This window comes from Oryzias latipes, chromosome 6, assembly GCF_002234675.1.
Source record: "Oryzias latipes chromosome 6, ASM223467v1".
Classification (NCBI taxonomy): Eukaryota; Metazoa; Chordata; class Actinopteri; order Beloniformes; family Adrianichthyidae; genus Oryzias; species Oryzias latipes.
The window spans coordinates 6,556,437-6,582,999 of NC_019864.2; the positions used below are offsets into that span (position 1 = coordinate 6,556,437).

Genomic DNA, 26,563 nt, shown 5'->3' on the forward strand with positions numbered 1-26,563 from the left:
CTCTCCCAACAGGAGTGAAGTACATTGTCGCAACAACAGCAGTGACTGTGTCGTCTGGAGGGAAGACAGCCATGGCCGGAGGTGAGCTTCACCCTCCAACATTCAGCCTCCGCCAGGCCTCACATCTTCCTCCCCTCTGCTCTGCGATGAAGAATGATGAGCGTTAAAAACGCTAATCTAAAATAAAAAACATCAGATGTTCACACCAGCTGAAAGAAGAGCAGGGATGTAACAAAATCCAAAGCAGAGGAAGACTCTGCTGTCAAATCATGATCCAAGTCTGAGGAGAAGAAGAGGATGTGGTCAAAGATCAATCAATAAATCATCACCTTTTTTTCAGATACAAAGAGGTTTGATCAAGTGATTATCTAAACACAAAGTGGGAGTGATGGATTTAAACAACTGCCTTTGGTTTTACCCCAGTAATCCTACATTTATTATCAATGATATAAAATATATTTTTCAATGATTTTTCTATTCAAGGTGATGCTAAATGAAGTGGAGTTGTAGCTTTAATAGTACTTTGCAAACGAGCAACATACAGCGTCAAGGAGTTACACTGACTTTTATCAGAGATTTGTTTTCTGGTTATAGTGGTAAATGTGTGGCCGGGAATAATTTATTGTTTCCTTTAAAAAACAAGTTTCCGATCCCAGTTGCAAAAATGCCCACCGATGTTTGGGAGATCCTGTTTGTTAAAATACACATAAAGCTGAAGTTTAATGAAGCGTTTCCTGTGTTTGACCCAGAGATCCTTAAACACCATTCTGATTGTTAAGGAAACAAAACTCACATTTGTTGGGTTTGCAAGGTAAACACTAATTGTGTCATTGTGCTGCTGTTCTATCATGATGTCCACGTAGTTTCAGCCTCAGCTGGTGACCTCTGGATCGGTTCCTGAAAGGTCCCATTAGCTCTCATGCATCTAGCTGTGTTCTCCACATTTGACCAATTCCCTGGGGGGTGAGCTCCAGACAGCTGCGATCAGGAACCTGCACCAGGGAGGGATCTGGGTCCCATTTGACGCAGCCTGGATTTGAACTCCTGACCTCCCAGTCTGAGGGCAAACACTCTGCCAAGGCCACTGAAGAAGTACAGTATGAAAGTCTGGACCAGACTTCAAGAATAGACAGCAGTTTCGACATTTTGTTCTTCTGGGCATGTTTAACAGTCTTCTGAGCAGACTTGAATCTTTCAGAAGTTACAGATCATGTTGGAGGATGCTTTCACCCATACTCATTCCTTCACTGCCTTGTGCTTTGCAAATATTTTCAGGTGCTTCTTTTGAAGTTGTGCGATGTAGCTACGCTACTACTGGCTGTTGTTGGTGACAGCTTGACCACCAGGTGGCAGTAGAGCTCCTGTGTGTTTGAAGCAGCTATCCGCCTAGATGTAGTTTATGTGCTGCAGAACTTTGACAAGGTTTGCTTTTATACAGAAAAAGGACATAAAGACCTACTCAACATAAAAAAAAACCACCAAACATTCAGCTGATCAGGTAAAACAAACATGTGCAACAAGCCAGTGCTTCTGGACTGAGCTCACATAGGAGGACAGGCTGGACTAAACACAGTCAGATTGCTCAGAGAAAACTCAACCTTGGCAGAGCCTGAAGGTGCAGAAATCCCCAACTGCTGATTCAGAGGAGTTTAATAGCTTGCAGAACAGGGAACAACAATTCACAGAGCATCCATACATTAAAGCAAGTGCTGCAGCATTCCAGCTTTGCTGAGTCTGCTCTGCTCTATCAGCTCTACAATTCCGTCCTGGTCCTGAGGTGCTGGTGCTGCAGGGACCCCCTGCGGCAGCCGTCAGAAGCTGCTGATTCGATAGCCGTGCACGATGCCACCGGCCTCTTTGGATGCGGCCTCGGGCGTGTCAGGAGATGACATCTGCCCATCCTCCTGGTCGGTCTCAGCTCCAGACTCAGCCATCAGAGGCTGTCCGCGGTTTTTCATCTCCCTCTGGTACCGCGCCATCAGCGTGGCGTAGACACAGCCGTATGTTGCCGCAACCACCATCATGATGCACACTGTGCCACAAACCACGCCCGCAACTATCTGCGTGCCATGGGCGCGGCGCACACTCACAGGCCTGTAGCGCTGCCGAACACAGTCATCTGTGCTGGTGACCCTGCCAGGTGGGCAGGGGGGCCGGCTGACTGTGTGCCGGACCCCCTCCTTGATGGCACCCTGCAGGCAGTGGACGAACATCTCTGCTGGCACGCTGCGGATGTCCCTGCCCTTCAAATCGTCAGGGAGACTGCACTGCATCAAATCCACCTGCCCACCTGCAGGCCACACGGAAAGGTGGGAAGAGAAGGGGTGAGGTGGGAGCAAGAAAAGGAAAAACATAGACGAAAAGGAAATGAAAGACAGGAGGCGGTTGCATTCAGTCGGCTCTGCAGTCCTGTAGTGCTGGCAGCCAGCTGCGAAAGCTGCAAACAGCAGTGCTTACCTCTGTAAAGCAGCCACTCCATCCAGTGCTTAAAGTCCCTCAGCCTGCAGTCACACTCCCAGGGGTTCCCCACCAGCTGGAGCTGCTGCAGCGATACAAGCGGCTCGAAAAGGGCCCTTTCCAGGGCCACAAGGCGGTTACTGGCAAGCGATAGCCAGGTGAGCCTCTGCAGTCCATCCAGAAGGCCCTTCGGAAGCCACTGGAAACCATTTGAAGATAGGTCGAGCCCCTGCAGTGACCACAGCCCCATGAAAACCTTGCTGCTCAAACCTGTGAATGTGCTGGTGTTGAGGTCTGATCCTGCCAGACGCACACCGAGGTAGTTAGAAGAAAGATTTAACCAACGCAGACTGCTAAAGCCCAAGAAGGTTCCAGGCTGGAGGCTGTGGAAGTTGTTCTGGGAGAGATCCAGCAGCTCCACGCCGCTCAGGTTGAAAGTGTCGGTCCTTCCCAAAGATGAGAGGTTGTTTTGGGAAAGTCGGAGAGACAGGGCATCTCGGCCCAGCATCTCCATGATGGGGGTCAGAGTTTGAAGGCCAACAGCAGAGCAGTCGGTTGTGTTAGCATAGCAGGTGCAGGCGCTCGGGCAGCTGCTGACCGAGCCCACGAATCCAGGCAGAACCAGAACCAAGCTGACGAGAGCAACACAGACTGAAAGAAATGAGCAGCAGTCATAAAAGTCATCTTTGTCAAAACAGAGGTTTATGTTCCTCTCCTCACTGGTTTGCAGCTTTTTTAGACTTCTGTGTTTATCTGACCCAAACCAGCTGAGCTGAGCTCACAGGAGCAGGTGGAGGTTTCTGAAAGGTAACCTTGAACAGTTATTATTTTGCATTTTGTGGAGATCCATGAAAAATATCATTGAACTTTGAGACTCCCTTGAGGGAATTCTTGGTTTCAAAATGACACAAATGACTTTTCCTCTGAAGAAAAGCTGCATGACAGTGAGGATGAGACGTCGGGTTCGGGACTCACTCAGTCTCTGCAGACGGTTTTGTCTCATGAGATTCATGGCTCCAGCTTCAGCTCTGCTGTAGCATCAGGAGGGCATGTGGCAGATCTGGGAAAATTTCCTGAAAAGAGAATAAATAATGACCTGAAAGGTTCACATGGACATGGCAGGTGATTCCAGCGGTGTTTAACCCTTGTGGAGCTTCACACTTTGGTTTAAAAAAGCTAAAAAAAAAAGGGGTCAAAATAACCCATTTATTTTCTGACTTCCCCTTGAGTCCATGAAGAGACTGGAAAGTGCGACCAGGAGGATGCAAGATTGCTGCTGTTTTTTTGTTTGTTTTTTTCTTTTCCCCAAACTGCTCCGTACGATTCATAATCTCAGGAATCCCCTGCAGCGCGTTCAGATCTCTTCCAGATCCATGTGCATTCTCTTCCATTCAACGCTCGCATCAGACGGGCAGAATGAGACCAAATATAAGGGAGGAAAACTCCAACGCTTTAGTGACCCAAAAAGTGCATCTTGATGAGGAAGATTAGGGGAAGTGCAATGTTTGCACAGATTAAAGATAATCTGTGGGTTTACAGGCCCTGATCCTTTCTGTAATTTACATGTTTCGCTTTGCCCTCAATGTTTACTTGCTTTGTCTCCTATGTACAGAGAAAGCACCAGGACACCTCTCAGTAAGAGAGAACTGCTTCCCAGAGAAGTTATTACTAACTTTTCCAAAAAAAACAACAACAAAAAACAGCCACTGAACGTTCAGAGAGACGCTGCAGAACCAGCTGAACCAGAGTTTGACTAAATGCAGTAAAACATGGGTTCAAGCTCATGCAAAGCTCATTTCTTGTGGCAGTGAGGGGGCCCTGCAGAAGGCATGAAGCTGGAAGGAAATGGCTGTCTTGATTTTGTCTCGTGGTCACGGATGACGGTCACTGCTGCACACTGTGTGAGGCGGCTAGGAAGCCGCCGGCGTCCTCTAAATGTTAAATAAATTTACTCAGGATTATGTTAACTGGGATGTTCAGACTTGCAGACACAGAGAGATTCCCTTCTTCTGGTCTGCACGGTGGTGCTGTGGTGGTGCATGTTCTCCCTGTGCATGCTCGGGTTTTCTCTGGGCACAAATCCACAGGCCTTTATTGAACTTTGAAATAACTTGTTTCAAGCGTGCAGACAGAACGGAGGTGTGGAAAGACTGAGTCAGGAGCTCCATTTTTATCTCAACTCTAACTATAGGCTTTATTCAGGATTACCACTAATCCTCATCCCAGTTACACAATAGCACACAAAATCAGCAGAAAGAAGGAGATGTCTGATCCTCATCTGGTTGCTCGATGCTGCTTCCCGCTCATCATCACTGCTCCCGTACTTATTCTGCCAGCTCCTCTGATGCAGCTGACGGAAGCTGACTTCATCAGTAAAATATCACCTGCTGAGAAAAACAGTTTTTTCTTTAAGCATTTAATTAATCCCTGAAGGTCAAAACTAAAAACTGATATAGAAAACTATAAACCTAAGTAAGAATACGAACAGCACTGGACCCAAACCAAAGAGACAAAAGGCTACACAAGACTTTTTGAACAAGCAGAGATGCAGCAGGCTGTGGCAGGACCACCGTTTGAGACTTTCTTAAAGGACCTCAACAAAAAAGAATCTGTTTGATCTTTTTGCTCATGGCGTGTCTTTTTTCTTTTTTTTTTCTTTTCGTAAAGGCTTACAGTGAAAATATTTACTTTTAAAAAGTAAATCAGGCTGAACGTTGCTACAATGCTTTTCACACGGAATTAGATGGATTGTTCTGCTTCGGGTTAGTGTGGCAGACATGAACTAGGACACATAGACACTCAAACATTCAAAGCTGAGAGACTGTCTGAAAGTAGATGATGGTTCCCTTCTCTTTTACCGGCTCTTCTAACACCCTGTCCTGTTCGCCTCTTGGTTTCCAATGTCAATAGTAGGTTCTGTGCTGAGTTGCAGAACTTGAGCGCTTACAGACACCATGGTGTGGCGCGTACCATCACATACAGCAGATTAACGCTCAGCTCAGCCCTCTGAGCTGGACAGATGTCTGCGGGGGGCAGATGGAGCCAGCAGCTGGCCCTCTCTCTCCTTCACTTCTGGTGCCGTGTCCTCAGTATTCATCCACGGCTTTCTTTAAGCTTTAACTTCAACTCTTCCTTCATTTTGCTTCACTATCCTGGTTCATCCATTTGAACTCAAACATCTCAGTCAACCTGGGTTCCTAAACCTGTACCACCTGCTGACTTTCTGTGGTCCGTCTGTAGGCTTTGTCAAAGAGCAGTAAGCATCTCTTATGTAGGTTTTTCTCCACCAACAGCATCAATGTTGATGGAAATACGTCAAAGTTTACTGTCCTTTAAGGAACACAACAGAGCAGTTGACGTGCTTTCTGTTCGTGTTTTCAACCTTTCCTTTGTCCTGCGCAGCACAGCAAACTGTCTTTGCCCTTACAGTGGAAACATGCATGTTCCTTAAATCATTTGACCTCATCTGCTGTGCACTGCTCCAGTATTTGCACTTTGACTTGACACGCCGCGAGCAGCTCAATGGCCTCAGCCAGGCAGCCCATGCCTGCACTTTCCTGCACACTGCATGAGAAAAGGCAGCAGTGATGGGCGAACACTTTTCACTGCATGGCCGAGAGTTTATGAACATTTGTAGACTCCAAAGAATGTTTTGCAAAGCATCAGCATGACCCTCTGACCCTGTGGTGTTCACACAGCAGCTTCCTGTCTGTGGATCCATCACAGAGGGGGTTTCTGTGACTTTAAAGGTGCTCCAATCTTTGAACCAACCAATCAATAATTCAAATCATTCAGTTTCACTTTTTGTTTGTTGCATCCTAACTTGACATATTTTAGTTCAATCCACAATCAAAGTGACACAGAACAGATCAGGAGGGCACAGTCACACAAACACACAAACTCCAGGAGGAGAGACTCACCATTTTACAAGCCTTCTGTAGCTTCCAGCTGGAGGTTTATGCAGTTTTCACAAAGCCCTTCATGAAAAGAATTTCATTTGCCAAAAGAGGAATCCTTCTTTACTCTGATGTGCCGGACTTTCTGTCCACCCATGGAGACAGAACCTCAGTCCAGCATCTGGGCTTGACTTCCAGTCAGCATCAGCCTTCACACGCCATCACCTGGCTCCTCTTCCTCAGCACCGCCCGCTCTTCCTCCTCTGAGCTCTGAGTACTCCATCCAACACACAGGCTGCAGGAGGAGGGGACTGGCGGGAGGCGGGGGGAGCGATGCGATGCTGCTGGTGTGTTTGTGGAGGGGGGGTGGGAGTGCTAATGTGTGTGTGTGTTGTGTGTGTGTCCTGCTCTGTAGAAAAACAGTACTGCACTTTAACAGGAATAATAAAGTTTTTTTTTACCTGAGTAAGACATACTGTACATATAAAACTACACACAAGTCAGCACACGGACACAAACACACGGATACCCGCACACAAAACAAGAACAACAAAAACAAACGTGCACTCAGCACCCAACCAAGGTAGCATGGAAACATATCTGCAGGCTGACTTCTGTAAAGGAATGAAACTAAGCTGACAGACTCAGGAAGACTGAAAAGAAGAGCAGCTGATTGTTCTGTGAGTTGATCTTTGTGGAAGTCTTCCTGCAGGAACACACGTGTGTGAGGAACCTTTTGGGTTGTGAGGTGTGGAAAGAGCAGAAAGGGGATCCTCTGGAGGTTGGTTTGGTCACGTCAGTTTTGTCACTTTCAGGGGACACAGAGGGAAATGTCTGTTGTGTGTTGTCCCGTTCTTGCTGCCCGTTTGCGTTTGGGGCAGAGAGCAGGGTGCTGCTGGTTTTCTCACAATTCTGAACCTCATTTCATAACTGTCATGGATGAATCCAAAGTGAGTTTTTCTACTCCTCTTCCCAACAGGAATGTTTAGGTGAAGAGAAAATTACATCTTTAACCAGGGAAATGTGTACTTTATAGCCCTTTTCTACCTTCCTCAAGGCCCAGAGCGCTTCACACTCCCATTCATACGCTGATGGCGGCTCCACTGCCAAACTGGTGCCAACCTTCCACCAGAGGAGAGGTGTCTTTGACACATGGGCAGGCAAGGGGGGAATTGAACCTGCAATATTCTGATCAGAGGTCGACCGCCCTCCTACTGCGGCACCACATTCACCCCAACTCTTCGGTCCCCTTCATGCACAAAGTGTGTTAAACAAAGTCAGTCGTGGGTCAATCAAGAGGACGTCCACAATGAGAGGTTAAACTGTTTCACTTCAAATCTGCCTGCAGGAGGCTGCCGTCAGATTCTTGGTGTCTGTCAGGCTGCAGATCATAAAGACCATTTCTAATCATTGAGGTGATGGAAAAGCTCCTGATGTTTCCAGCTGTCAGGTTCCTGTGATGTTGTGGTTGTGCTGCTGTTCGGATGATGGGGATGTGGACCTCCGGCACAGTTTTCAGTGGGCCCTGCTGTACCTGAATCAAAACTGAGACTGTTTCTACCCAGTTACTGTTCGTTTTCTCTAAGGGGGAAAGAAGCAAGCAATGTTTAGCTTTAAGACTAAAGGAACCCGAGACTGTGACCAGTCAAAAGTTTCGGTTAGTCTGCTGACCTGATAATAAATATTAGTGGTTTGCTTTCAGGCTCCATCAACTTTCCTCTGAATGCTTGTAGTGTTCTCCAGTCTGAGGTACACAATAATGCAGCTGCCACAGCGCATCACAGGGAGACACGTCATCATGCAGTGTGCCGGAGCAGCCACCATCAGGCTCTTTGCATCCATTCATTAGTGTCAGGGCAGGGAGAAGGTGAAACCAGGGTTGAACTGACGGCCTGTCCTCCTCCTCCTTCCCAAAAACAGAGCAAAGTGTTGTTTGCCGTCTTTGCAGACTCCATCTCATTGTCTCGATCCTGTCTGTGTTTTCTAATTTTAGCTGTCGGGGTGCAGATGTCCTTGGATCTGCTGGAAAAAAGATTTTGGGCCATAGCCAAGCAGGTGACTGCAGGACTCACGTCCGCAAACACACACACACACACACACACACACCCACACACGCACACACACACAAACACACACACAGCTGCTGCTGCTGAGGTTTTTGGGTGCCGAGCTGTTTTTATTGCTCACTCTGACCAACCCATGCTGACTCAAACTAACAAACCTCTGACCTGACAGTTTCACAGATCAAAATATTGTGTTAAAAACAGCAGCACAACAATGATAAAGACAGATTTTAGCATTTACTAATACCCAAACATACCGGAAGTCTTTCTTTTTCCATTGTTCATGTTAAAATGTTCAGTGGAAGTGACAAGCTCGACATCCTTGCTCCTATTTTTGTGCATCAAAATCCACATGCTTGTTCTGCCGGCCTCACACTCGGGCATAAAGTAGGGAATCTTCTATGAACACCCATAGAAGCAGGTCTGCTCCTGCTCACCTGTAAGACATTTGTTCTGCCTGCAATCAAATCCGAGCTTCAATGGAAGCAAGATAAACCAGAAGGATGTCAAAATACCTTCAGGACAATCAGTGGTTTACAGTTTTGCCTTTTCAGGGATTTTTTTGTATTTTATGAATGATAAACGCCAACATTTTGCTCAAACACACCACAGCATGGAGCAGCAGCAGACTGAGCAGATGTTCAGAATATGTTGATGGAGGGGGTAATATCACAGATGACAGCTGAGACAGCTGGAATCGTGGGTTTGTGGAACTGCAAACACCAAATCAAAGTTGATTTCCATCATTGTTCCACAGTCTTGTTTTCATGACAAACTAACATCCACTGTAAACCAGAGTTTGTGTCTGCTTATAAGCAGTTATTTCTTTCCTAGCAGGACATATCCTGACTGAGACAGTCTAAAGCACATGGATGTGACATGATGGAATGAAGTGAAAAAGGTTGCTGTACCTGATGCTGTTGTTTCCTTTATTTTTCAGCCCAGTGACACAGACGTAAGTAGTGTCTAATGACGATAGCTGTTTAGAGAAGTTGGCTTCCCTGAAGTTAGTCACCAGTGTCTGTAACACCTCTGTAACACCTCTGTCTCTCAGTGCTCAAACGTTGAAGGCGTGTGTCCGCTCAACTGTGAGAGCCCTGTAAGTGTCCAGCTGTTCCACAACAACCAAGCTCCTTTTCTTTGATGAAAACACCGGAACATGCTCACTCTTTCTCTGCACCTTGTCAGGATCTCAGCTGTTTTTTGGTCGACAACAATGGCTTCATCCTGCTGTCCAAAGATCGGAATGAGGTAAGAGACCCAGCCCCTCCCACAGATGCTTTGACCCAACAATGATCGTGGCTCCCAGTTACAGCCCATGCAGACAACCTATCTCAGTCCAGTGGGGGGAAAAACCACTAGGACAGGGAAACGGCTAACTCCAGCCAGGCCAGCCATCAGAGTCAGCGGCTCTTTGCTAAAGGCTGCCTCACCAACTACCAAGGCCCAACCCACAACAACAAAACCAAGCAATATAAGCCTGCAGAAGACATCTGCTGGCTGCACAGCACCAACACTTGCCCTGCTCCCATGCAGCCTCCTGCTCTGCTACTGTGGTTCACACACCATGCAGCTCATAATCGGGATTATCGCTCCACACCTGCCAGGTGAGTAGAATGACAGCAAGAGCAGGGAAAAGGTGCAGCTCAGCAGCGGCACATAACACTTCATACAGATTATCAGCACATCACCACATCTGCTGATGTCACATCCTGCCAGAATGACAATGATCGCGGAGCAGGAAAAACCGCCTTCAATTTAGCTCTTTAGAAAAGAATGGATGGCCTCATGTTCATCTTCTTACTGTCACTGAGAGTTGTTGTTTTTGGAGAAACTGTCTGTTCAGAAAAACATTAATAAGAGAAATCTAGAGCTCTGATGTCATTTCCTGATGTTTGGTGAGTGGATTCAGTCACTGGACGAGTGTTGCAGGGGAACTCCCTGATGTTCACCGTTTCTGAGGTGCAGATAGAGTACAGGGTCATGGCTGCAGATCTCTGGATTATGGATTGCACAGGCAAACACCATCTGGACCGCTCACAGGACTTTGGTTCAGTCCTAATTTTAATCTGCATGTTTGTGGCCCATTAGCAGTGATTACGCCAGCTGTTTCCCCTGGTAGCTGCATCTGAGCTGACAAGGCTGTAGCCTGGAAGCTGGCGGAAAAATGAAACTTGTGCAGGCTGGGGTCACACCTTTGTAAAGCACTCCAGTGTCTTTTATCTGTCTTTATGTCTGTTTTTAGACTGACTTCGAGAAGTAACAAAGAATCAAATGACTTCTGCTCATCAGATAATCCAGAAGCAACCTTTTTATCACTTGGTTTAAAACGACTTTGAATGGTTTCCAGCCACAGTTATGTAACGTCAGTCATGCAATCTACTGGAAACAGAAAAAGTGACAAGATGACAGCCACTAGTCAATTTTAATTACTCGTAATAAATTTAATCTGTCATTGCCGTTTCTAATTGATTTTAGTTTATGTGATGATTGTCTGAAAATGCCTCTTTTGGTGATCGTGTTATCTCGTCTGAGCTCATTCCAACCAAAAATGTTTTGAAGGACTTTCTGCTCCAGAGTTCCGACATGTTCAGGTCTGTCCAACAGCTGCTTGTTGGATCTGGATTAACTGTTAAGAGCCACGACTCTCAGTTTAATGCTGAGCTCACATGTTTCCCTAAATACTCTCATTCCACTCAAACACACAGTCAGCCGTGCAGCCACGCCTCGCTGACGTCCAGCTGCTAAATCTTTGTTACCCCTTTAGGTACAATTCTGCAACTGCATGTGTGTTGGAAAGTCACCAGAGGATGGCGGGGGGGTTATTTAGCAGACGTTTACAATCGAGTTTAAATGCAGTTTTAAAAGATACACGGGCAAACATAACTCGCCTCACAGTAACTGCAGTAAAAGAACGTCAGAAGCTTGTTTTTGTAATTTGCATTTTTACTGCACTCCCAGTGGCCTTACTGAGCAGATGTGATGATGAAGTGCTTCCCCCATGTTTTGCTAGCCTCTGCAGGAAGTCTGTGGAAAAACCAAAAGCCTCCCCCGAGGCGGAGCCGCTCGTGTGTGAAGGCGCAGCTGACGGCCCGCTGCAGGGAGCAGTAAAAATGTAACCGAGGAAATATTGATAATTGCTGAGTGAGTCAAACAGGTCAGTAAGGGCAGGTGAGGGGGGCCACATGTCCAGGCAGATGGTTTCTGAGCTCCTGGCTACTTGGAAGGGCTTAAAAAAATATAAAAACTCAACTATGTGATCACAAAGAGGGTAAAACTGCATGAAGCCTCAGTCCCAGCGGCCCTCACGGGTGGATATGGGCTGTCTACGGGTGAAAAAGGGGCAAATCTGTATGTGGCATGCAGGTGGATCGCACACAACATTTTAAGATTGTAGACAACCCGATGAGCCCATTGTGGGCATGAGGGGTAAGTAAGGGGTAAGTAGGTGAGACGCAGGCATGTCAAACACGTTTTTCATCCCCAAAATGACAGCGCAGGAATCCCATTGGTGTTGGTCACGTGCAGCCTGACTGTTAGGAATGAGGAAATGACTTCATTAGAGTGTAGTTTGTGTGTACATCCTACAGGCACCTTGCGTATGACCTGCACAAGGCCGTGTGTGAAGCATGTGCACACATTCAGTAATGAATCAGTGCTCAGGCCTTAGTAACAACTAGAGTGCTGCGTAAAGGGCACCGGCCGACAGCATCACCCGTCCCTCATAAGTGTGTGTAACTTACATTAGCCTTACAAATACTTCAGGATACACCTACCACACACACAACAACTGTACGTTCCATTTTCATGGTGTTCTATACGAGCCTCAAACAAACTGCAAGACACACCTGCGCTTTCTTTGACCCTGTATGCATCCGGACAAGCCAAAAACCTGCAGCACCCATACGTGGGTTGACCTGTGTGGGTGCATGTGACTAAAACATTATATGTAATACTGTTGAGTTGTTCATGTTACAGCTGTGCTGTTAAATTGTCTAGTAGCTTTTAACTGATAAGGGTTTAAAATCTCCTTTTTTTATCTCACATTTTGCACCCTCAACAACACTATGTGGTAAAAACACCAATGTTCACACATTGACACTTTTCTTCCACTTTATAGTCAAGAATTTCTGAATAACTTTCACCTTTCCTAAAACTACCAAACAACATTTATGACTTCAGTTTTTTAAATACCATACGGACATTTAGGAGGAGAAAATGCTCATCTTTAGATTCAAAGTCTCATCATCAAAGTCAAAATGGATTTATTGTGAGTCTAAAACATCCTTCAAGGAAAACTAAACCACTTCAATAAAGCTCAGAAAGTCAAGGCAGTTTTTGTCAGGGATGTGAACTATAGACCTGTGGCCTAATTTATAAACGTTGCGTACGCACAAAAGAAGGCGTACGCCACTCTCTACGCAATAGTTGATATTTCTAAAAAGCAAACTTGACGGGAAAATGTGCGGTCCTTCACGCAAGCTCTGACCCAGGCGTACGCACAAAAACGGGTGAAATGGGAAACGGCGACACCGTCGGCAGATGGAAGAAACACGTGAAAGTGAAAATGACAATACTGCCTCTCATAAATAACATGAAGACTTCACAAAGCAAGTCTTACAATTAACAGCCAACACGAACACCCGTTTGATCGATCAGCAGTGAAACAAACAAAAAAAATCAAACGAAAATTACAACAGAAATTCCAATGAACACTTATTTGCAGAAAGAAAAGTGAAATATGTTCTGCAATATTGGCATGTTGTGCAATTCATCCTCATAAATAATATAGTTAACAGAACGAAATAATGTACAAAACTGATATTCCCGTCAATGTGTCCAGCAGATATAGGTGCAATCAGACAGACAGATGGATAGATAGAGAGATGCATTAATTGTCCACTGGGGAAAGTTGTTTTCATAGTAAAAAATTTCTTTATAAGCTACAGAATTATGGTATTCATGCATATGCCTTTAGTTTGTTTTATTTTTGATAAAACAATGTATGGCGTATGTCTCAACCATTCAGAAAGCAACAAGAAATTACATTTGCGCTGAACAATTTCCCATTTCCACGTTGATTATTACCGACATCTGTAGCTTGTCAGATGCAATTAAATAGATGGAAATAAAATGCCCCATCACAATGCGTAATGACGCACAATGGCTGATCTTGCGCTCTTAGAAGATGTGGCAAATGGAAGAATTCGGAGTGAACGCATCTTTAGACAACAAGAAGACTTTCTGGCAAACGAGAACGACTGGCTTATGAGCCGGTTCCGACTTCGTCGAGCCGTCCTGTTGGACCTCTGTGGGCTTTTGGGCAGAGGAGCACTCGGAGGAAGCACGAGTGTCACCCGGTGCATCTGGCGCTCCGGTGTCCCCCCCCCCGGTGGCAGAGACACTCTGGCGATGGAGCGCTAGACGTTTTTTTTGCCACAACTTTGATTTCCGACCATTTATTTTTTATTTCGGCCACGGTCCGAGGTTGTGAGGCTACAGCATTTGGCATCTGCCACCGTTTGCCACTCAAGTGCCTTTTTCTGGCATTAGTAATGCCCACACTGTGCCCTCCAAACAACACTTTTCTCCTCTTTTCCACCTCGCCAACGATAACTTCTACTTCACATTGAGTGAAGTGACGTTTTTTTTGATTTCCTCTCGGTGTGTGTGCCATGGTTTCGCAATCAATGAATATTCATTTGTGGGCGTTTCACGGACTATTTATGGGCAACTATGGGCGTGTCATGAAGCCGCAAAAGCTGCGCTGCATTTAGAATTGTGATTTATTAAGGGAAAGATGCGTAGGATGTGCGTGTGCACGGTTTTATAAATCTGAATATTTCTGTGCGTACGCACGTCCTATGTTTCATCCGTACGCCACTTCTGACGCAAATCCTACGCAAAGTTTTATAAATGAGGCCCCTGAGCCGGAGTCTTTGTCCGAGAGCCCCAGTAAAACGGTGCTTTTCTGCATCCACTGAATCCAAATCCCTGTCTGATGATGATCGGCCAAAGCTGATCTCCTTCCTCCTTTAGTCCAAAGCGTCAAACACTCCAGTGTGACTACCAATGGAGACAACTCTACGTAGGGGTGTGTCTAGGAGTTTGTTGGATAAACCATCACTTACTGTATTAGGGAGGCAGTTCAGAGGAGAATCTGTGCTGCATGTGCAGATCTGAGATGTTTCAGTGCAGTTTGCTGATGTCCAAAACAGTATGGTTTGATAAATTACCAGAAAGAAACCCAGAACAGGCCACACTATTGAAATTTACAAATTTCTATTTTTGGAACAATTTGATTTGAAATGGTTTATTTCAAGCAATCAAATAGAAATAATACATGCCCTACGGCATGCAATGCCCTCCTCATTCCTATTTCCACGCATGGTGGCAGGGGACTAAGGGCTTTTTTTTCTATGCCATTAAGACCTAGACATAAAACAGGCGTTTTTAAGTCAAAATGGGGGTGGTTCTCCATATTCGCGGGTCTCTCTGGTCCCTCACCCCCCAGTAGTATGGGCGGAATACTGTAAGTGGGGGGGGGGACAGAAGGAAAAAATGTAGAGATATTTAAAAGTAAATAAGAGGGTTTTTTACTTTTATTCAGCAGTATAGGGATGAATCCCAATTAACCATGTTTTTGCATAGCTTTGGAATGCTGTTAAAACCTTTACAGAAGTTCATGAAAACTGTTTTAAGATTGGTATGATGCTAAAAGGTTTTCATCTAACTGATAATCACAAAAAACACCTTAGAAAGTCAGCTCAATGGCTTCCTTGAACACTGGTTGTCGCTGATGTTTTTCATGCAGAAAAAGGGGTGGATGGTTTAAAGTGTCGTCAGCGCACCATGAATCTTTAGAGCAATGACTGTGTTCAGAAGCTGAAGCGGCTGGAATTTCAGCCGTTTCCCTAAAGACTTGAACAAACAGGCCTTCTCACTGCTATTGCTCAGGATTTCTCATTCTGATGGAGAAGAAAAAGAGGAATGTGAACGTGAACAGGGCTGCTGAGACAAATTCAATGAATAATTCAGATTGTGTGCTGTTCCTGAGGACAGGGAGCTAACGCACTGCAGAGGCCTAAACCCACCAACGACTTACTGTATGTCCCTGCAGAGCACCTGAACTCCTGTCAAACTGCAGAAATGTTCAAAAAAACACTGACGTGTTTGCATGTATGCGTGGTTCTCTATTAAGGTAAAAATGTTCCAAAATGGACGATCTTGTAGATTTGTGTGAGAACTTGTAATATAGAATGTGAAAACTTGCACACCAAAAATCTGCATCTTTGTGTAAAAACCTTCTGCTGTGAACTGACAAATTCCCATTTGCTTAGAGTTACAACCTCAAATCTGTGAACAAAACCGCTCAAATGTGCTTCTGCATGTGCGTGAATCTGCTGGCGCAAATCACAAGTGCGCTACAACTGCGCTCTGAATTCTGACACATTCCTTGCGAGAAACTTGTGTCAAAACTGATCTGTGTCCGATATTGGAACAGGGGGGGTTTAGAGGATGGGGGAGTCAACCACTCAGAGTGCAGCACTCAGAGGACTTGGTAAAGTTAGAAAGATCTTCACAGATTCAGACTTCCTGCTTTAATAACTCTTTTGATAAAAGTTCAAATGTGACAGCAAGTATCTCAATCATTTGGTATTAATACAGAGAGTGAACTACAAATGCATCTATAAAGAAAAAAAAAACCTTTTCCTGCCTTTTGATGAGAAGTAAGCTGTACATGCAGACACTACAGCAGCGAGACGGCCTGCAAGGGACCGTCAACAAAGGACAACCTCCATGAAAACATCATTCTGTAAAAATCAATCGCTCAAAAATGAAGAAATGTCTACATTTATATGTAATGAAGACTTGTTGTAGCATATTCATGCTACAATCGATATTTTGTTAGAAATTCCATATTTAATATATTTTATATTAAATTACAATTTTCATAATAATTTTAATAATCATTTTTAATTATTATTTCTGAATGTCGTTTTTGCTGCCACAGATAAATTAACTTTCCCCATTGTGGGATTAATAAAGTCATCTATCTATCTATCTGTCTGTCTGTCTGTCTGTCTGTCTGTCTGTCTGTCTGTCTGTCTGTCTGTCTGTCTGTCTGTCTGTCTGTCTGTCTGTCTGTCTGTCTGTCTGTCTATCTATCTATCTATCTATAGTTTTTCACATTTTTAGAGATATGGTTCATAATAATGGTGCTCAATAGTTCTAAATATACTAAAGCTAACATCACCAAAATTATGCCATAAATTCCCTTTCTTTATTTTTAAGAGTTTTTTTAAATTTAAATATGGATCATTTTTGCTCAAAAATGCTCAATAAAGATACTGAAGCCAACAAAGTAATTTTCTGACAGAATCTGTGAAGATCTTTCTAACTTTACCAAGTCCTCTGAGTCCTGCACTCTGAGTGGTTGACTCCCCCATCCTCTACCCCCCCCCCCCCCCCCGATCCGATATGGAACACAGATCAGTTTTTACATAAGTTTCTCTCAAGGAATCTAGTGCAGTTGTAGCGCACTTGTGATTTGTGCTAGCAGATTCACGCAGGTTTGTCCATTTTGGAACACTGTTACCATAGCTGTTTCATAGTTCTCCTGCTAAACATGAGAATTTGAACCCAGAGAAAGCAGTTTGTTTGTTTGGGGGCTGTTATTCCTGTGTTCCACCGTTTTGGTTTTCTGTTTCTACAAAAAGTAACTTAAAATAAACAAAATACTGGCCTAATAAATCTTTTTGTGAAAAAAAGTTTGAAAAAGGACCATCTAGACTTTGTTTTTTTAGTTGAAGATATTGCCTATCTTATCTAAGAGGCGTTCTCCATTCTGAGACAAACTGTCTTTTTTAAACCTTTTCTGCAGTGGAAGCATTCTGGATGAATGAGTCTTTACAAAGATGCATTCACCTTTAGACACCTGCTCCTCCTAATCGTCTTTTTAAGATCTAAAATGTTTTTTTGCATTTGATTTTGCCGTAAATGCTTTATAAAGTTCTTACCAAGCTTATGCTTCATCTACTCTAAAAAAGTCACATTATTTACTTTTTTCTTTGCTCATATGATTCCAAAAAAGGAAAATGAAAGTGTTCCTGTTAATAATGAAAGTTTTCTAAATTGGCGTTCTGAACTGTTCAGACAGGTTCAGGTTCTTCCTGTGTCTTTTCCAGATTGGCCGATTCTTCGGTGCCATTGACGGGTCCATCATGGCATCACTAATCAAGATGGGGATGTTTAAAAAGTACGTTTGATTCAGACTCAAATCTGTTGCCAGATTCACTTTCAAGCTTCATGTCTTCACGTGTCTCCCTATCTAACTGTGTATTTACAGAGTCTCTCTGTTCGACTACCAGGCCATGTGTAGGAGCAGCCACCACCACAGCAGCAGTGCTCGACCGCTGTTCACTGTGAGTCTCCAGCACTAGCACGTACGGTCCCGTGTGGTTTGGACCGTTACTGTGCACCAGTCCTGTCCAAAGCTCTGCTCCCAGACAAAAAGGACAGCGACACGGTTTCACACTCAGATTAAAACAGCATTCAACATGGACAGCTTTTTACTGACTCATGGCAGACATTAGTCTCCTATAAGAAGTTCAGCACTTCAGACCAACATTAGTCCTCCCATAGATCTGAAATCAGCATTGAAAAACAGCTTTCTTCTTCTCCTCTTCATGTAGCCGTTCTACGTCATGATGGCTTTGATGAGATGGTTCCTGTCAAACGCTCTCATGTAAGTGTGACCTTATAATCCCTAGAAATGTGGACTTTTTCTAGAAAATGTTGGAAATGTTTAGCTATGCGAGTTGTTCAACGGCTTTTCTCTTTTCCCTCCTGTTTGTGAAAGGTTTGTTCTTCTTTCTTTTTGTGCATTTTTTGTTAGATTTTGTGTTTCTTTCCTGTTCTCTGACGTGTTCACCCTTCTTTCTGTCCTTCTTCACCTCACCCTTCACAATTTATGATACCGAGTTAATCTGCATTGAAGGTTCCACATAAGCTCCCAAAGTGTCACTCTGCTAATGGAACTGCACACAAATTTTAGACTGCAAACTGTGGTTTGTGGCTTTAGCAATTTCTTGTTTCCAACTGCTGAGCTCCTCTTTAGCCGGTGAGCTCAGTTCACTCAGTCTCAGTTCTACCCTAAATGACAAATCTGTGCAGATGAAAACATCTTTTGCACCAGTCTCCAAAAGCCTGTGACTGCAGAAGATGTCAGTGACTGAGATATCTGTATGACAGAATGTCGTCCTCTAGTGTTGCGCGACTGAATGAACCGCAAACACAAGCGCCCATGTCAGCATGAGCAATGTTAGCGTTGCAGAGGGGTCTCCAAGGGATGAGCCACATGTCATGTCTGTTTGTTCCTCCTCAGGTTCCTGCTGGACTTTAACTTCTGTGGTCTCTGGCACTCAGACTATTTTGTGAATGGTAAGATGATCTTGTAGGAATAAGAAGATGCTGTTTATTGGGCCTTTTGACTGGAGAGCGATTGTTTAGTTAATCAGCTGGGATGCCAAATTAGTGACACTTAAGGAACTTGAGTTGGTGTCTGTAGATCTGTGTGTGTTTATGTGCTGTCTATGTGCTGCAAAGCAAATATATGTGTGTGTGTGCAGACTTTGTGTTACAAAAACAAAATACCTATAAAATTAATATCACTCCTTCATCGTTCCTTCACAACATTTCTGCCCTGTGTGTTGTTCTGCTGCCTCATCGTCATTCTTATCATCTTCGCCACCATCACCATCATCTGGCTGTCTGCTCGCTGTCCTCCCATCTTCATCTGAATAGCCAAAGCCGGCTATCACACATGTGAGTCTGCACCAGCGTGTGTGTGTTTCTGTGTAAAAATGGAGGGTCATCTTCACAACGCAAAATTATAATTCATTTGCAGAGCATCATATCACAATCGCATCTCAAGTTACCACACAACCGCCAGAAAAAAAAACAACCAAGCTGAAATAATTACAATTCTTTACCAATTATTCTAGATCCATATCATCCCAAGTTGGCTATGATGTCTCAGCTGTATTTTCCTTAGAACTTCCATAAGGTACCTATAAATGTCATTGAAGGGCTTTACAGTGTAGCTGAACTGAACAAACAGAGCTACAGAGGAAAACTCCATCTGAAGGGAAGAACAGGAAACAGAGTTGACCGTCCAAGGTCTTGAGGTCTCACAGAGAGGCTGTCCAAGATGTAACATGTGTCTCTTTTCAGCTCATAAGCAGAGGAAGGTGGATGCGCTGCAGCCCTGTGACACTGCATACCCCGGCTTCATGTACGATTCGTCCATCAGAGAAACCAACAGCCTCATCAAATGTGGACGCTGCCAAAAGTATGACACACACATCACAACCACACATTCATATCTTTATGACCTTTATCCGTTTTGGGTAGCCTAATCCTAACCTTAACCAGTGGTGGTCCAGATGACATGACTTAACTTCAAGACAACCTCATCTGGATAAATGGGTATGGCGTTTTATCTCTGCCATAAAGTGAACTAGCGCATAGAACACTTAGTGGGCGTATTCAGGAACTGAGTGAGGAACCTTACAACCGTGCAGGCGCAATTCTACCCGAGCGAACCCGCATTTTACAACTGGACGCCTGCAATCATAACTGAGCTGTGATCCTGCGCGCTCACTTCTGGGTTTGCATGCAGTGTTATGGGGGCGTTTTTGTCACTTGGGGGGCGGTGTTCCGGTGTTTGTCTCTTGGGGGTGGTAACCTTCCTGGTTGATCTGATTGGCTGAAATTTCCATGTCAAATCCGGCGATACAGCGGGGCGGGACTTTCTTTTAGAGGCTTTAATAGAAAAAAAACGGTGGCTGTAATGTGGATTAAAACGGTAACAAATGCAATGATTTTCACATGAGAAAAACTTACAGCACAAAAAACCCGCTGCACTTTCTTACCTTGGTCTTGGGTTGTTGGTTAACGTTTTAATCTACGTTACATCCCCTAACACAAGGAGGGTGGGGAGGGTGGGGAGGGTGCTTGGACATTGTTTGCAGGCAGAAGATGTCCTCTCAGTGCCCTCCCCGCCAATTTTAACCACACCCTTTAGTACACACACCCCCTTTACTTCACAAAATACACACTCCAACACACACACCCTTACACACACACACACACGCTCACTAACACACAAACATCACACAAGGAAGAGGGACTTCTGATCTTCTGTCCCCCGCCCCCTCCCTGGCGGGGGGAACCGGGGCCCTCTATTACGGCGGCTCTGTCCCTGTGGTGCTGGTTTCCTGGGCCTGGTGGCCCTCTCTCCATGCAGGGAGAGAGGGCACAGGTGCTAGCTCACCTTTGCACAGTTTGCGCGACTGAATGAAATGTTTCACATGTGTTAGTCTGAATGCATAAGTATGTGTGTGTGAATGTTAGTGGTAGTATGTCCATGTAGACTTGTTTGTGTGAGAACACTTTTGGAGCCAACAGGTGTGTTTGTAACGTTTGAGTGTGTGTGTGTGTGGGTGTGTGTGTGTAGGTGTGTGTGTGTGTGTGTGGACAGGCCCCGCCCATTTTAAATTTGTCATGCATCTTAACCTGTCAGTTGTGATTATAAAGCTCCAGCAACTTGTTGCTTTCTGACGCTTCATGATCTTAGCCCCACTACTATAATCACCCCTCTACCCCCCCCCCCCCCTTATCTGTCATCCCTCTCCCTTCTTTCCTCCTTTTCTTTTCCGTCCAGTCCAACAAAAGATATTTACAAATATAATAACATGAATAAAGTTTAGCTGAAACTACAAAAGGGGTTTATTCAAATATACATCTGGTGTATCATAAGATACATAACCCCTGTTGTAAAAGTAAAATATGTCCAATACAAAAGGCTTTCAGCTCTCATCTGTTTGCTCAGCTGTTGGAAAGGACAAGTTAAAATAAAATAAAAAATTAAAAATCCCTCTAACACAAACAGGGCTGGCGAAAAAGTTAGACAAAAAGAGCAGAAAATTTGAACTGTGATAGTCAAAGAGCCACACCACGCACGGACCTGCCAGACACACACACACAAACACAGAATAAATGTCATATTATTTAGCATAACACACTCCTCTCCTTACAATACAACAGCACTGCATTAAACTGCGCAGTTTCAGTTATGGGTGTTTTTTCTGTATTTAACAGGCAGCGGGAGCAAAACTGAGATGGTTGTGATTTATTTTTTCAGTCATCAATCAGCATCCAAAACTCCATAACAGTCCTCATATTCTCTATCTGGAATGAAGCCGGATAACATTTAACGGATAACAAAGGCTACGTCCACACTGCAGGGCTTAATGCTCAATTCAGATTTTTTGAAAAAATTCGGTTTTTTTTGCAAGGCCGTTTACTTTTCCAATTAAAGGCAAATTTTTGTGATCTCCTGTGTGACCGTGAAATGACCCAGAATTGACCCGCATGCGCAGAAGAGTACTCAACGGTGAACAACGTCACTGTTGTTTGCGGAAGTAGCTAACGATAGCAATGGATGTCAACAACAGTGTTGTCAACAGCGGAGCTCTTTTTGCAATATTACATTTATTTTCACAAAGGAGCCAGCGAAATTACAATATTCTCATTTTAAGAAGGCATTGGAACCAGGATCGTCTGTACCCACTGTTGTGGAACGGGGATGTATGTGTGTGTAAGAGAGAGCGTGTGCAGCGAGGTAGGGAATGATGGGGGCAGTGGGGCTGCGCATTCATGTTGTGTGTTAAGGGGGAAGGAGAACGATAATATTAGAAGAATAACTGCTATTGACTCTTTATTCACACGCTGTGGAGAATCCGAGGGACCAAACGGGAAAGTGAACCCCGAAGGAGGATCCGCCTTCGGTCCTGGAGAAGGTCTCCCCCGCGCTTCTTCTGACCACGGTCGGAAAGGGGGAAAAAAAGTAATCGCGGGGAAGGTTCAACACCACGCTCGGCCATTTTGCTGGAATTCTTTTTTTAAACCGCCCGGTTGCGATAAGAGCCCTTATATTTGATATTAATCAAATCGGCGACCTCGCTTCCCTTCCACTGACTGGTCTCAGCAGCATCGTTCGCCGCGGTTGATGTTTATGTTCTAGTTCCCGCCTACTTCAACGCAGAATTATGACGTTTGTAGCGTATCAATGACGTACGGGTCGGATACAGGTGGCCTGGCCATTCAGACGGAGGTCGCATTTCAAAAGATCGGATACGTATCGGATTCAGGACCCAAGTGGCCTGGGTCACATTTGAAAAGATCTTATCTGTGTCGTTCACACTGTCATGAAAAGATCAGATACAGGTCACACAGGGGCAAAAAAATCGGAATTGGGTCGTTTCAGCCTGCAGTGTGAACGTAGCCAAACACGCCAGCTTCCCTTTCGTCATCGTGTCTCTTTCCATTTCCAGGGTTTCCCAAACGAAGTTGTTCTGCATTATGCACATATCTGCACCGTTGTACTATGGGGGGGGGGGGTCTTCTTTCACATCCTCACTTCTCTCCGTAGCGTTTTTCATGCTGTCCTCTTCTAGGTCAATTTTAGAGAAAATGTAAGACATTTATGTTCACCTTATGGTTGTGAAAGTGCGGTATTTAGAAAATATGATAAAAGGCAGAGAGCTGCATACAGCTCAAGAGCCGGCTGTTAACACCCCCCCCCCCCACCCCCGCTCTGAAAAATTAAAGTGCCGCCCCGCTGCTTTGCCGGATTTCACATGCAACTTTCGGCCAATCAGATCAACTAGAAAAGTTACCGCCCCCAAATGACAACAACGCCCCCTTAACACTGCGCGCAAACCCAGGCAAGCGCGCAAAGGGGAAGTGAGCGCGCAGGATCACGGCTCAGTTAGGACTGCAGGCATGCAGCTGTAAAATGCGGGGTCGCTCGGATAGAATTGCGCCTGCGCGGTTGTAAGGTTCGCTCACTCAGTTCCTGAATACACCTGCTCAGTGTTCTATGCGCTAGTTCACTTTAAGACAGAGATAAAACGCCATAAATGGGAACTTTCATCAACATTAGAGGGGCATTTTAAACAGAGGTGTGCCTTAAATAAACATTGGCTCTCCTCTGCCTCTCAGACTGCTGCAGACAGAAGACAAACATAAAAGCACAACGAACTGTCCCTTCTGTGAGCTGTGATTATCACCAACGACCAGTGTAGACCTTAGTGTTGCTGTTGGACTCACTCTACTCTGAATCTATCCTCATCTACTAATGTGAGGCACCTGTTTGTTCTAACAGCAGTGCACTTTCAACAGCTCTTCACTGCAGAAATGTGCCACACTGATGCAGACTCCTGCATCAGTTTCCCTGATGTGAACTTGAATGTGCTCTGTGTGTGAAGGAGCAGCCTTGTCCTGTAATTTGAACTGCTGATGGCTTCATGTTTCAGGATGTTCGTGGTGCAGCAGATTCCTGACAGTAACTTGGTTCTCGTGGTGACGCAGGCTTCTTGTGACTGTTCCCGTCAGTATGGACCAATTGTTCTGGACCCCAAAGAGATCAAATATATCCTTGACTTGCACAGATAAATCTGCCCCCTACTGGGTGCAGACTGACACGTTTTGCAAAAAGGTAAAAGCAGCAGTGTAAGTTCAGCTTTCTGTAGTTTTAGATTAGGAATCACAGACTTCAGGCGTTGAACGCCACCGGCTTGCTTCCCTTCCCAACCAGCCTTGCTTCTAGTGGCTGGATGGCGATGGCAGCCAGTGGGTAGGGTTAGAATTTTCACATGATAGTGACTGTCATGGGCTCTCCAGCCCCGTTAAAGTATATCAGCTCATGTCATGTGTGCAACATGCCAATATTTAGTCACAAAATTATATTAAACTCCACTTAAACTAAACAAGTTTTGATACATTTCAACATTTCATCATTTGTGAAGATAAATTGGAATGCTCTGATAAGGAGAGGAATGAGGGTCAACTACAGTAAGACAGAGAATCTGTGTGTAACTAAGAGGAACGGTGAGGTTACTGGGAGCAGAGGTGGGGAAGGAGGAGGACTTCCAGAACAACAGAGAGTGTAGGATAGAGGTGGATAGGCGTGGTCAAGCAGGTTGGAACAGGTGGAGGAAGGTTTCAGGTGGGATGTGTGACTAAAGATGAAAGGAAAGGTGTAGAAGACGGTGGTGAGAGCAGCCATGTTGTTGGTTTAGAGCTGGAGGAAGCAGAGATGGAGATGTTGAGGTTCTCTGTGGGACCAGAATGGATCAGGAATGAATCCATCAGAGGAACAGATCATGGTAGATGTTCTGGAGATCAATGCAGGAAAGCAGATGGAGACGGTTTGGACCCCTTGAGAGGAGGAACAGTGATGATGCTGGGAAAAGGATGCTGAGGTTGAAGGAAAGAGGACTAGAGGAAGACCAAAGAAGAGGTTCATGGAGGTAGAGAAGGAGGATCATGGAGGTAGAGAAGGAGGATCATGGAGGTAGAAAAGGAGGATATGTGGATATGAGGAGTGGGTGGTGTGAAGGAAGAGGATGCAGAGGAGAGGGTTAGATGGAAGAGAATGATTTGCTGTGGCGCCCCTGGAGGGAGCAGTGAGAAGACTAAGAAGAAGCGTGTGGAAAAAACATGGCTGCTGTCCTAATCATTTTCAAAGAAGAATTTTGTTGCCTAACAAAGGTTGGGAATAAGCATACAGCAATAAGAGAGGGCTGAAGATTTCAGCAGGATGAAGATCTGCTGCCCCTAAGCTCACATTGAGGTCAGTGGTGTGTTCTGGTGCCACATCCCTGGACTTCCCTCCAGACTTTATCTCACAGTGTTTTTAGCTAAGTGGACAGGTCGTGTGAAAGATAAAACTATGTGAGTCTGATGGGCTGTCATTAAGCTGGTCCGCAGTGATCCCTCTGTCTTCCTGAACACTTTGAACATAATGCCACGGTGAAGTGCAACAGGATGAAGTCTCAGAAGGTGCGACGGCGTCCAGAGTCCTGCCATGCCTATCACCCAAAGGTCAGTGCTGGGGGCTAAGCTGCTTCAGAGATAAACATTTATGGGGGGCAAAAAATTACTGTGTTGCTCTGGACTACACCGATAACAAACATTTTGCACTCACACATCGTCAACAGGAGGATGCTACAGAGTGTGGCAGGGCGTCAACGCTCTGCATGTCACTTTTGACTTTCACTGCCCCCCTGCTCATCTCGTGGACCCTCCCCAGTTGGGCCTAAACCTGCACAGAGACAGCAGCACTCACAGGGTTTGGAGATGCATCCAAAACAGACAGGAGGCTTCACGAGGGAAGACTTCTCAGGTTTTCTTCATGCCCACTGTCAGACTTCATGGGGCTCAGTGGATATGGACTATTTCTTCATAAATTAGAGGAACTGTCTCTGAGTCAAGGAGCAAAATCAGGCAGAACCACAGCTGGAAAAAGCAGTTGTGCGTCTTAGACCGAGCTTGGTGCCATCAGACTTGTACAAGAATGTAGCATCTTTAATACAGAAATGTGTGTGCAAGTACACTTTGATTGTCATGATTAACCACTTTTGTATGGAAGCGATTCTGTAGCATAATTCAAAATAAAAGTCAATGCAGGAAATGCTTTTTCATTTTCAAAATGAAGCTGCATTTTTCGACTCAAAATTAAATTGAAAAAGCAATCCGCCAAAATTCTTTTCCCTTTTCTACTTCAACACCGCTTATTCTGTCACTTAATGAAATGATCAATGATAAATGGTAGGGGCAGAGGAGAGGGCTTTGTGATGGTCGTGCATTCCTGATGATTGTACACAGCCCCAAGTTTCGACGAACCGCGATGCGTCCGAAGGAAGACCGCAGAAGGCAGAAATGCTGCTACGCAGTCCCGAGAAGATGTGTACAATCATCAGAAGTTCACAGCCATCACAAAGCCCTCTCCTCTGCCGCAGCTCACACAAAGCTACACTGCACCTAGCATATCTGTGTCTGTTAGCAGCCGGACACACGGAGATAGCACTGACGTCATCGCCCCACCTCCCCTCTGGAAATGCTAAGTGGAATTGAATTATGCAACAATGTTCGCAGGGTGAATGTTAAAATGAAAATGCAATCCCCCTCTTTGCATCTTTGTTTTAATTATGACACAGAATACGCGTTTTTTTAAGTAGAAAAATTAAAAAGCATCTTGAAGTATTGATTTTTCATTTTAACTTTGAGTCATTTGAT

At 44.9% G+C, this 26,563-nt stretch overlaps 2 protein-coding genes across 7 annotated transcripts in view; one reads left to right on the forward strand and one right to left on the reverse strand.

Moving 5' to 3' along the window:
* LOC101171407 (voltage-dependent calcium channel subunit alpha-2/delta-4) overlaps positions 1-26,272 on the forward strand; it is a 57,010-nt gene extending 30,738 nt beyond the window's left edge. For 3 of the 4 annotated variants that reach the window (XM_011475758.3, XM_020703765.2, XM_020703763.2), the window contains 14 exons: positions 13-81; positions 8,347-8,408; positions 9,357-9,371; positions 9,471-9,515; positions 9,605-9,667; positions 17,605-17,675; positions 17,766-17,841; positions 18,112-18,164; positions 18,804-18,859; positions 19,223-19,243; positions 19,652-19,769; positions 23,800-23,915; positions 25,287-25,369; positions 25,486-26,272. In XM_011475758.3, the coding sequence (XP_011474060.1) occupies positions 13-81; positions 8,347-8,408; positions 9,357-9,371; positions 9,471-9,515; positions 9,605-9,667; positions 17,605-17,675; positions 17,766-17,841; positions 18,112-18,164; positions 18,804-18,859; positions 19,223-19,243; positions 19,652-19,769; positions 23,800-23,915; positions 25,287-25,369; positions 25,486-25,587 (950 nt within the window). In that variant the 3' untranslated portion in view covers positions 25,588-26,272. The remainder of the gene's footprint in view (positions 1-12; positions 82-8,346; positions 8,409-9,356; positions 9,372-9,470; positions 9,516-9,604; positions 9,668-17,604; positions 17,676-17,765; positions 17,842-18,111; positions 18,165-18,803; positions 18,860-19,222; positions 19,244-19,651; positions 19,770-23,799; positions 23,916-25,286; positions 25,370-25,485) is intronic. The other variant, XM_020703764.2, reaches the window with a different exon arrangement.
* Positions 1,127-6,677, reverse strand: LOC105354174 (leucine-rich repeat and transmembrane domain-containing protein 2-like). Of its 3 annotated transcripts, none has more exons than XM_011475756.3 (4): positions 6,378-6,677; positions 3,433-3,530; positions 2,458-3,108; positions 1,127-2,290 (listed from the first exon to the last, which is right to left on the reverse strand). In XM_011475756.3, the coding sequence occupies exons 2-4, from the start codon at positions 3,467-3,469 to the stop codon at positions 1,812-1,814; spliced, it is 1,167 nt and encodes a 388-aa protein (XP_011474058.1). In that variant the 5' UTR covers positions 3,470-3,530; positions 6,378-6,677; the 3' UTR covers positions 1,127-1,811. The 3 variants fall into 3 exon arrangements, with proteins under 3 accessions (XP_011474058.1, XP_011474056.1, XP_020559428.1); XM_011475754.3 differs by having other exon boundaries at positions 3,433-4,844; XM_020703769.1 differs by lacking the exon at positions 6,378-6,677 and having other exon boundaries at positions 3,433-6,371.
* Positions 26,273-26,563: the final 291 nt, after the last annotated feature.

Bases quoted from the DNA above. Each gene is read 5' to 3' on its own strand.
- LOC105354174 (XM_011475756.3), bottom strand. From the start codon at position 3,469: ATGAATCTCATGAGACAAAACCGTCTGCAGAGACTGA. The intron at 3,109-3,432 runs GTGAGTCCCGAA...CATTTCTTTCAG, and splicing joins AAACCGTCTGCAGAGACTGA to TCTGTGTTGCTCTCGTCAGC. The intron at 2,291-2,457 runs GTAAGCACTGCT...TGTGGCCTGCAG, and splicing joins GGAGTGGCTGCTTTACAGAG to GTGGGCAGGTGGATTTGATG.